The 11,811-nt window shown below is 45.8% G+C and overlaps 1 protein-coding gene across 1 annotated transcript in view; it reads right to left on the bottom strand.

The window, feature by feature from the left end:
* Positions 1-7,103: 7,103 nt before the first annotated feature.
* The window catches only part of XDH (xanthine dehydrogenase), a 49,959-nt gene continuing 45,251 nt past the window's right edge, over positions 7,104-11,811 (bottom strand). The window contains exons 33-37 of the mRNA XM_061989640.1: positions 11,447-11,561; positions 10,733-10,798; positions 9,526-9,714; positions 8,136-8,303; positions 7,104-7,154 (exon numbers count right to left, since the gene is read on the bottom strand). Of these exons, the coding sequence (XP_061845624.1) occupies positions 7,104-7,154; positions 8,136-8,303; positions 9,526-9,714; positions 10,733-10,798; positions 11,447-11,561 (589 nt within the window). The remainder of the gene's footprint in view (positions 7,155-8,135; positions 8,304-9,525; positions 9,715-10,732; positions 10,799-11,446; positions 11,562-11,811) is intronic.

The following is an 11,811-nucleotide window of genomic DNA, read 5'->3' as shown; positions in this document are numbered from 1 at the left end:
ACTATACGTGCTCCATCATATCACCTCCGCTGCCCCAGCTTCAGCCTTAAAAAACCCACCAGCACCACGGAGCCATGGCCAGACACTCACTGTGCAGCTGGATTCCTGGGGCACACCGCTCTCCTAAGCGGTGCTTCGAGAGCAGGGTGTATCAGGGGACCTGAGACATCTCATCCCACGTAACTGGCTCTGCACAGGGCTGTGGGTGCAGCCCTCGTTTCTCACAGGGACCACAGTCACCTGGTGTGGCAGAATGTTGAGAGAGGCATGGATATTGAATAAAAAGCTCAGCTTTTTGCCTCAAATGCTCCCATTGTAAACACAGGGAGGGAGGCACCTTTTGAGCCTCAGGCTATTTCCCTCCCCAAATAGTACTTTAACCCAGCTCTGGGTGTGTTTCTTCTTAAACAAACACAGGAAGTTCCCAAACACCCTCCCTCCAGGTCCCCACCTGCTCCCTGGCACAGCATTGGGCTCCCAGCGCCACAGCGGCACCCGAGAAATGCGTTTCCTTCCCCGCTTCATCATCTCAGCTGCCCTGGGCATTGCCACCTTCCTGAGCTGGAGGATGCTTCTCCAGAGCCTGATTGCCGGCCAAGGAGGTAACACCTGGGCACAGTAGCAGTTCTGCATGGCTGGCAGCAGCATTTCTTTACCGTAGGGGAATTGACCTGGAGCTTTTTTGGAAGGTTCTTGGTGGGAAAATGCCTATAAAATAGAAAAATACTGTTTGTACAGCCCTAGGGGCAGGATAACCTGCAGAGATGGCCCCTGCTGTGGAACACTGAAGTTATATGTCCTTACTGAAATGGTTTGACTGGATGATCTTAAAGGTCTTTTGCAACCAAAATGATTCTATGATTGATCTCAGGTGTGGTGGGGAATCCAGGCATCAGACTGCTGAAGGTAACTCCCAAAATCTTTGCTGGGAAGGGTGACATGCTGTTGGGGAGGCAGGAGGGAGCAGAAGCATAATTAATGCCTCTCTTCACTAAAAAATGCATCTCTCCCCTCCAGTCCCAGTCAGTCCAGGGCAAAGTCATCCCTAGATTTTGCAGATACCATCACTCTGGGACTGGGTGAGAGGCAGAGCAGCCCAGGGTAGCTTCAGACAGCACAGTGTTTCTTCCTGCACTCCCGGTGTCCTTTTCCTAGTTTTAACAGTGCTTCTCTTCCCTGTGTGACAGCCTCCCTGAGTTAATGGGAAACACTTAACTTCCTGGGGACCCGGGAGAAACCATCAAACTGTGTGCCCAGGGTTTCTAAATGCCTACACTGAGCAGCTGTGGCAGATGTGCTGCTGCTAGAAAAAAAATAAAGTAGTGAGGCAGGCATTCATCCTCTACATTCCAACCCACTATGGCCACTGCAAAAATAAGAAGCTAAAGAGTAAAAATCAAAGCTGAAATCTGATCATTTAAACTGACTGGCATAGACGCTTTTCATGTGCTTTTGCCTTTTATGTTTGCTTTGTTGTCTTCTCGCTTCTGTTTGCTTTTTGCTTTTTATTTGCTTTGGCCTTTTTATCTCCAGGAAGAAAAATTTACATATGGAAGTGATGCAAGAAGTTATGTCACTTGGATCCCAGTATCGCCCTGAGCCATTAAGAATAATCTCTTGCTCTTGCATATGTTTGATAGACGATGTTAACCAGTTAACAGATCCTGAAAGGTTTGCAGGGAATCACATATTTGTACGAACCAATTTACTACTACTCAGTCTCTCAGAATGTTTCTGACTCTCTTGGGTCACCTGGGTTAAGATCAGTGAAAACAGAAGAGTTAAAAGGAAAAATTCTATATATTAGTGGAGAATGGGATCCATGAGCACAAAGCTATGATCCCATCAGTGCTCAGACATGGCAGTTTGAGGGAAGCGGGATCCGCATGGCCGTGATCTCACGTGTTCAAGAGGACAGAAACGCACTTCCTGGCAAAACTGAGCTCTTTGCCAGGCAGGTCTGCCCTCCCCTCTCCTACACATCTTCTTTGTTCATGCTGTATCTTTTCTAAACTGGAATATCTGGAAAAGAGCCTGCCACAGCATCCTACACTAAGGTGCTGGCTTGGAGCAGAAGTCTACTACGGGCTTTCCTCACGCCCATCTTCAAATGTTGTTTCCCAGGTGACCTGGCCCCCAAGGTGGAGGAAGGCTTCACTTTGACACTGGACACCTTCCTTCATGCTCAGCAGCTCAGAAAGAAGAGACTGAGAGCTTTCTGCAGCCAATCAGGCAAAGTCACCACGCTGCCAAGGAGTCGGGAGGAGAGAGCCCACCTGCTCTCAAGTTTGCGGGTTAGCACCAAGCTGGACCTCCTTTACTGTGAAGTGCCATCAACAGGGGTGGAGGAATGGCAGCAGCTTTTGGAGAAGCTAGAGGAGAAGGAAAACATGACACACCCAGTGCCGCTTCCCTACCCTCGGCAGCACACTTCAGAGACACAGCTGAGCAAGTTCAACCTGACAGAGATAGAGGCCATGTTAGGGTCTTACACCAAGGTGCTATTTGTCAGAGACCCTTTCCAGAGGCTGATCTCTACGTTCATGCAAAGCCTAGGCAGCAGCTCTTCCTTCAGCAGCTTTGTTCAGGACGTTCTAGACAGCAGCCAGCACAACGCGAGCGTGGCTTGGAAACCGCTCGTCAGCCTCTGCCGGCCCTGTCTCGTCCAGTACGACTACGTGGTGATGTTTGGCTTCCTCAGGCAGGAGCTGGGCCACGTGCTGCGGCGGGCTGGGCTGTCTGCAGACAGCCTCCTCCCCGAGTTCTCCGACACACAAGTGCGGTGGACCTACAGCTGGTTATCAGAGCAGATGTTCAGCGAGCTGTCCTTCCAACAGAAGAAGCGGCTGACTCGTTTCTATCACCGAGACCTTGCTGCTTTCCCATTTTCTAGGAGTTTTCTGTCAGGCCTTCTCAGCACCCCAGAGACCTGGTAGAAGTGCCCCAGCTGGAGGGACTGTTTCAGAGAATACTAATCCAAATGCACCTGCTTGAGATATCAGCTGGGTCATAGCCAGACACTGGCTCCACAGCTGCATGTTGCACACTTGTCCATGTCACAGCTCCAACAGGCATGTCAGAGAGCTGACAGAGACTACTGCCAGGGACAGAGGGTGTCAAGGCTCTTCTTGCAGCTGAACTGTGTTTAAGTACAGCAAGAGCAGGCACTAGGGAAGCGCGTGGCATCAGGGCTTAAAAAACTGCATGAGTAGAACTGTGATGGGATCAACGGCTCACAGCAAACCTGGCGTTTTGGGGAAGTGTGGGTTGGACCTGCTGCAAACCACAGCAGAATCGGCACATGCTCTGCCTGCACTGCCATTTTATACTCATGTTGCCAAACCTCTTGGCCCAAAAGGGAACCAACTTCTTCATGACAAAACTCCCCACACAGATACAAGAAGTGCTCCCAGGAGCACTTCTCTACTCCTGGGGAACCACTGGGGACATTCCAAATCCTTCCATGCTCAGAGGAGGCCAGGCCCAGCCCAGCCCAGCCCATCATTTGGTCTTTTCTGTTTTGTGTGAACTGTTCCTGTTTTACAACCTCGTGTCTCCTGCATGTTTAGGCTCAAAAGGGCCCTGGGGATGTGACATGATGCTTGCTCTATTTGCAAGTTTTGAATGAGATTCCTCCCTTTACAGGACTGACTCAAATGCGCCAAGCCTGGCTTTCAGCTCTACTCCTTAGCAATGAGAAAATGAGGACCAGGTACCACATATGCCCTGCAGCCAGCCAGTCTTCCACCTTGTCTCCGCAGCTGGTGGGGCCCAGTGGAAGTGGCTAGAAGTGTGCATCACTGTGCTGCTGTGGAAAATACAATACGGCTACTGCAAGCTCCTCCTGGCAGAAACATGCGAGGATTGACTTTGCTTTCTTTTGAATTTGGCTGCCAGCATGGCCATGCAGAGGCTCAGCCTCTCCAGCTGGCTCTAGCCAGGTAGCCCAGCCTTGGCCACTTGATCTGACCTGCCTATCAGGCCCTGGGAAAGGTCCATTCTTGCCAAACAGCAAGGATGAGCTGAAGTTGTCCAGCTTTTGAATCATAGCAGACTTTTACCATAGCATACTAGCTTCCAGATATTTTTTAGCTTTATTTTGCAGTGTTGTGACATTCACAAAGAATTCTGCACACATTCATGTGACAAAGACACTGATTTGAGAATGCTCATTAAGGAACGAGAGTGGAAGCTGCTGATCGGAACTGACCTAAAATAATTACCAAAAACTTGGCCTACCTCTCTCAGAGGGACGTGGGATTAATAGCACTAAGACATCAGATCAGATGCCCTCCCCTTCACCCTCCCACAAACAATCCAGCTACAGCAGGTATTACCCAAGTGCCGTTATTGTGTGTAATACTGTCCAAACTAGCAAGATGGCGCAGTTCCTCTTCTGAGGATACAGTTCTGGAAGGAGAGAAGCAGCACATTTCCAATTATAGGTAACATTAGAGTCATGCGTCATTGATGCTGTATTCTGCTGAAAAGTACTAGTGAAGGAACGTTTTTCTCTCTGTAAGCAGCCTTCCCTCCAGCGATGGCAAGCTGAAATGTCACGGCGTGGGCTCTGACACAGCGCCTAGCAGGGGACAAGAGAGCCATTCTCTGACAGCTCTGCCATGCAGACCACGTTTTAAGGTCAGGCTAGCCTGTAACAGTGTCATATCTTCTTCCCAGCCCTCCACAGCGGGTCGCAGTCTTTCCCAAGGTGTCTGATGCTTAGTTCCATGGAAAAGCAATGTATGAAATGTTAAGACACTGAGCAGTGAAATGAAAATCTCAGCTTCATGTCCCTGAAGGTCCCTGTCTCACCTGCATCCCAGACAGGTAGTACAATGATATCTCTTTTAAATCCCTATTAGTCTCCAAGCTTCCCTTTTCCTACACACTGAAAATCAGTTTCTGTTATTACCTTGCAACTCTGATTTTATACCATTGTCCGCCCTCCTCAGGTGTTTGATATTATTTACATTCAATTCCAGTGCACCCCAAAGGAAGGTGTTTCCTCCTTCCATCAGCTAGTGACTGTGCAAGGGTAATAAGAGGATCCTGAGTTGAAGTGGGCTTAAGGGCAAGGACTGGGGCCTGAGCCACAGTGGCTCACTGATGCTGCAGCAATAATGGCTCCACAGGCTACAGTTTGCACTGAACTAGCCTGCTCTGACCATTGCATGTACTCATAACTTGGCAAATATGCTTCAAATTAATGCACAAATTAATGCTCTTGTCCAGTACTTCAGAGCTTAAGAAACATTGGTATCATATTTCAATTAACAATTAGATAGCAAGCCCAACAGGCACAAAATACTTCCCGCAATTCACAAATGCAAATGGCCCTCTTCTAGATGGTAGAACCATAATGTTTTAAGCTGAGAAATAAATCTACACATTTCCAAGCTTTATGCCCTGGAGTGCTTAACAAAAAATATGTCAAACTGAGCACACATGGTGAAGATATAATATGGAGACCAATTTTAAGCAGGTTGTATGTGAGTGAAACTGTATATAAGGCAATGGAGTTACATCCTCTTGCACCATAGATATTTTGATGGCCCTAGGAGTGCAAAAATAGAAAAGAACATTTTCATAAAACTATGGGCCGGAGAAATGGACAAAAGTTGGCACATGATGAGCAGGTACAGTACATGGCTGACATCATCTAGAGATAACATGATGCTATAGTGTTAACCTGTCAGTGACAAAAGGGATGACACTATGCTAAACCCAACATGAAAAACGCATTCAACCCAGACAGCATGAAGTCAGCTCATAGCACATTTTTCAGACAAGCAGTCCCTGTAGCAAAACGTACTTACTCTCTTACATTCAGCAAAGCTAAGAGTTGTCTTGAAAAGAATCATAGAATGGTAGGGGTTGGAAGGGACCTTTAGAGATTATCTAGTCCAACCCCTCTGCAGAAGCAGGGTCACCTAGATCAGGTTGCATAGGAACATGTCCAGGCGGGTCTTGAAGACCTCCAAGGAAGGAGATTCCACAATTCCTCTGGGCAGCCTGTGCCAGGGCTCCCTCACCTGAACAGTGAAATAGTTTTTTCTTATGTTGAAGTGCAACTTTTTGTGTTCCAACTTCATCCCATTACCCCTTGTCCTGTTGCTAGCTACAACAGAAAAAAGGGATGTATAAGAAGGCTAAGATCATTGCATGACAGTAAGGCATTGGCCCTACAGAACACCCAGAGCCAACTAGTCCCAGCTGTATCCCTCTTCCTCCTGTCCCTTGCCTAGGCTGGTATAAAATTGCCTTGGGAACAACAAAGAGTAACTTTCTCAGTTACTCCAAGTCTCTGATGCCCTTTTCTATTTAAAAGATGGGAGATGATGCAGAAGCGTGAAGCAGGAAAAGGCTGTGTCAAACAAAGCAGTATCTGGCTGGAAGTCCTCTAAATATCTCTAGTGTTTAATCAGATAAGACATAGTACATTAACTAAGAAGTCATTAAAGCCTCAGTACAAAGCAAAGCTTAGAAACAGCTGTTGGTCACATTTTAGGATTCTCCTCTGAACTGCTTTTGTTACATAGGAAAGACCATCTGTGTTGGGTAACATAAAAACTCCTCCTCATCTTCCTCCAGTGCATATCTGGCTCTGTGTGCAGAGGGAACACATTGGGGTCCAGCCCTCAGTGCCTCTCATGCCTTCCCCCATCTCAGCTAAAGGACTATTTGTCTATGTTTAATGCATTGAAGTCCTTCTTGGCATAATATCACAAGGTGATCCATCTTTTCCCCATAGCAGAAAAAAAGGAAACAACCACCCTGCCATTTCACATCGACTGTAATAAGCATGTGTCCCATCCTGGCAGAAACCTAAAATTAAACCTGCAACATTTTTTTTTTCAATTACACCTGAGTAACATCACCTTCCACTTACTCTTCATCAGAATTTACGTCACAGCTACAATCTGGCAGCAATTCCCTCTCCTAGAGAACAATGATTGGACAATTAAATGTGAAAGCTCTGTGAATCAGTGGATGAGCCATGTGAACACAGATGTGGGTTTTTTTCCTTTATAGTCCTGCCTTGTGGTCCCTCCGATGTAAGCTCAGTTTCATGAGGAGAGTTTGCTCCTCAAACTTCGCTTTTACACACGAACAGACCATGGCTTAAAGGTCCCTGGCTCAGCAGAAGGGCACTGCAAAGAGAAAAAACAACAAAACAAAACCAAGAGTTAGCAACAGATGAGGGTCGCGGCCAGGGTTTGGCATGCCTCATCATGCACCCTTTGAGGTGAGTGACTTTGAACCATTGAAGGTCTGAGCTTGTATCCCAGTCTTTCAAAATGCAGAGACATGTCTCATGGCACTTCTGGTAAGAGGTTGTGCCTGGCTCTAGCCAAAGGCCTGACAGGCAACAGTTTGTGCCCGTTCTCAAAACTGTTTCCGAGACCTTCTCCCCAGACAGGGATGCAGGCGTTAGGTGAGAAGGACTAAGAGATCCAAGTTTTGCTGTTAACCACAGTGGGACTCAAGCTGACAAAAACCTGGGAATACCCATGCAGACAGATAGTTTGTGTCTTCTGAGTCACATAGGAATGAGCAGGACTCTGTGTAGGGCCCCACTCCTACGCAGCCCTGCACAACTGTCACACAGGAGGAGACCATGAAGGGACAGTGGCAGGGTTAACTCCTGCAATCCTTCAGATCAGGCCCACAGCCTCTAAAGAGACTCCTGTGGTTATGTCATTCAGGAGAAGTGAGCATTTTCATAAGCAGTCTCTTCTCCCGCCCTCCCTGAAGAGCACCACTAAATCACAAAGTGGGCCTCCAAGATATGTTAGTGGTGGTGATCCCCTAAGGGATAATAGTCAGAAGCATCAGGACAAATTGGTGCCTTGGTTCTACAGACAGCACTTGGAGAATGAAGGGATGAACTCCAACTCCAGTGATACTGCGTGTCAGCCCTTCCTGCAATGGAGGCCCTAGCAATGCAAGTCTGTGGATTTGCCTCTGATTTAGTGGCACTTTAAATGAAGGATAATACCTATGAAATAAAACTCATCTGCTTCAGCAGGGCCACAGCCTCCCCATCCTGTCCTCGTCCCAGATCTGGGCCGCTGGAGGGCCATAGAGGGGAAACTGGCTAAAGAGCAGACTACAAAACCAAAAACTGTTACCATTTTGGTGAAGATGTCCACACAAGCATTGCGGATCCTCTCTGGGGTGGCAGGGCTGTCCAACCTAAATGGTTCATTCACACCAGAATCCTTCCGTGCTGAGTAGATGGCATCTTTAATGGCATAAAACACTGAGGCTGACAGGAACAGAGGTGGTTCTCCCACAGCCTAGACGGAGCACAAGCAAGAGTGAGGCTGCAGCCCAAAACAGTCCTCATCCTGGAAAGACTGATGAGGCTGACAGAAAAATGAGCAAGCACTATGTGACAATCAGGAATTATTTGCATTTCACATTCCTTCTGTGTACCTTCTCAGTCTCCCAAATGCGATCAGGAAGGAAAGATCAAGTCAAACCAGTCCTTTGCATTCCAGATGGGAACCTCACTTACCAGATATGATGAGTGAGGAAACACAAAGCTAAAACAGCCTCTAGTCTGCCAGGTGTGGTCAGTGAGGAAAGACTGAGCTAAAACAACCCCCAGTCCATTTAAAGAAGAAACAGTAGGAAAACTCAAGGTTTCTGACATAGCAAGGCTGCTATGAAGGAAAAAATAGATTAACTCGTTGAGCAGAGAGCACGATCCTTCAGCACTGGAGCTCCTTACAAACTAGCATAAATGACTCCTTCAGAGTTTACACAAGTATAAGAGGTCTCTGCCAGATTCTTTTTTCTTAATTCTGTCATTAGCACTAATTACTCAAAAAGTTCTCCTCATTGATGAAAATGTTCCTGTGGATGAAGGGAAGATAAGAAACTGTAGGAAGGCAGGCCGGGCAAATACAGACGCTGGATGACCTCTCTAAATGCTCTGCTGAACCATAAATAAAGCAAATTAATTGATGCTGCACATCCAGTTCTGCTCTATGCAGCCCTCACTAACTGTAGAGAACAGCACTGACTGCAGTGGTAACAGCTGAAGGACACGTGGGTTAATAACAGACCTTTAAGGGTGGCATGAACACTGTAAAACAGCAAAGAAAGCAAACATTAAAAACTCAGACACAAGGCCTTGGTATACCAGATCTAGGGAAATGATACTGCTGGAAGTGTTATCCACAGTGATGGCTCTGGTGCCAGGGGAGGGCAAGCAGGTAGCTGACATGCAGGTGGGGCTGGCGGCCTCTGTTACAGCAAAACCAGCACAGCAAAGCCACCTCAGCTCTCTCTAATGGACAGACAATCAGGGGGGCAACGTGTGGGTCATTTCAGTTCTTCCTAACTCTAAAGGATAGGATACATGTTTCTGGTAAGGAGTGGGGATACATCTTGACCCCAAAATAAAGCCAGCATAAAAAGATTAATTATTTAGACACACGCATCATTACTTTATCACACTCAGCTTCACAGAATTACAGGGCAGCAGGAGGCCTGCAGACCTCCCTGGTATACCTTGGATGAATAAACCGCCTTGCTGTTTGGACAGTCACGGAGAAGGGACACATAGAACTCTGTCGGGATGTCTCCAAATGCTGGGATTTTGTACATCCCAGGCCCTCGAGTGTACAAGTTCCCTTCAGGAGAATAGCGCAGTTCCTCCATGGTGAAGAGTCCCAGACCTTGGACAAATGCCCCTTCTATCTACAAACACATCCAAACAAGGTTACATTCTTTTTGTTGATGTTCCACCTTTCACAAGCATAAGTAGTGATGATTTTCACCAGAGTTTTCAGACCTCTCCTCCTGACCAGTTTCCCCACTTTCCATCTCTTAGCCCTTGCCCCTTCTGTTGAGTACAGCTTGGCACCTTTGCACAATATCTGTGTTCCCATATAGATGTGGCTGCATTTCCCTGGCAGGTGAGGCAATTTACAAACACGGGCAAGCACATGCTGTAAACACAGGACAGGAATTTTCTGATGAAACAAGGAAGCAAAAACAAGAAAAGAAAAAAAAATTGATGCCGAAATATTGATTCCTTCACAGGCAGATTAAGACTGAATGAGTTGTATTTGCTGGTAATTCAAAGGACAAGAAGAAGTAAAGGTTTATCACCTTTATTTGCTGAGAGGTGTCACTGTGATTATTACTGCACAAAATATGAAAGTAAGCTTGCCCCTGGCCAAGGAATTTGCCGAAGTGACTGGTCCAGCTTCCTATTGAAATCCCTACACAGCAGGAGCTGCAGGACAGGATCTACTACCCTAAACTCTTTATTCACAGAATTTTCAATGAATTATATGTGACTTGATATTGATAGGAGTATTAAAAAAATCAGATGTGCGATATAGTCTCACATGCTGTGTTGTAGTAAATGAGCCCAGAATGAGTATATTCCATCGCATTAGTATTATATGTATTCATTTCTTAGGTAAGGCAGATGCTGAAAAGCATCACTGTGGTGGTAACTGGAGAATATCCTGTAATCTTGATATCCAAGGCAAAAAGAAAACCCAACAGGATATTTTCCAATAAAATTCTGTGTCTATTGCATAGTTAAATGTAGGTCAAACTGGTTTTCATAGCTAGCCTGATATGTCTCACTGGATACCCAAGCTTCAAATGCACAACCTGGAGGGAGATAATGGCTCATCTAGAAAAGCCTAAGAGTAGTGTGATGGCTTTAACATAGTGGAAATAACAGCGCTATTTCACTTACCTGTCCTATATCTATGGCTGGGTTCAGACTGGTACCAACATCCATAACAATGTCTGTGCGAATGTTCTAAAAGGTAGAAACAAAACACAGATCATCACAGAACACGGAAAATGGTACGTCATGGCCTTGTATGAGGAGGAGTAACATATCTAACCATTTCCCATGCTTGGCCAGTGCTCAGCTCTTTATACCGACTTCTAATGTGACTTCATCCCCATGGTAAATCAAAGGTTCCCAAAGAAACTCCAGAGATTCAATTGACCCAATAATCCAGTAGCTCAATAGCTCCAAGCTACCAGCGTCAACGCTCTGTACCTGAGCAGAACCATCTAGGTCAAATTCTGATTAGTATTTTTTACCTTTTTTCTTTCTTTCTAAAAGTCTTCAGTGCTATGTTTAATAATTAACTCAGTTCCAGTATATTTATGTTCTTTTGTGCTAACACAGTGCTGCTATCTCGTACTTAAGCAAATGCAATAACTTTTGCAATCGTTCATTAAGCCTCCTAATATCCCCACGGGGTAGATAGTTATCATTTCAGTATACTTTACAGATTGTTGAACTGTGGAACAGAGGAGTTAAGAAATTTACTGAAGGTCACTCTAGACCAATGACAGAGAGAGGAATAAGCTGACACCCAGTATTTGTTCTAACTCCCTGTGAATGTTTCCTTTGCCTAAACACAGAAGGGTATTTCACTGCTGACCTCCTCACCTTGTGGTCACCTGTCAGGCAATCTATCTCAACCTCAGAGCAAGCAACACCATAACTGAAGTAGCAGAATGGTTTCCCTTCATTCTTTTCAAAGTCATAGCCAAGGTCAGGAATTCTTGACACAAGAGAAAACAAGAACATATTTCATTCCATGAACAGTCAAAATGAATACAAAAACACTGCAACTTATCAAAATCCTTATTCATTTTTCTCCATCCCTTCTGTCAACCCCATGCAGAAAAGTGTAAACAGCTATAAATAGAAATTTCCTTAATATGCTCTGTATTCCAAAACTTGCCTGAAACTATCAAACTAAATCTCTATTTTCCTATGACTCTCAGAGCTTTTGATGACTATTATGAACT

Source organism: Colius striatus, chromosome 2 (assembly GCF_028858725.1).
Source record: "Colius striatus isolate bColStr4 chromosome 2, bColStr4.1.hap1, whole genome shotgun sequence".
NCBI classification, from domain to species: domain Eukaryota; kingdom Metazoa; phylum Chordata; class Aves; order Coliiformes; family Coliidae; genus Colius; species Colius striatus.
Note: the sequence above shows the minus strand (reverse complement) of the source record. Positions and strands in the feature narration are given on the sequence as shown.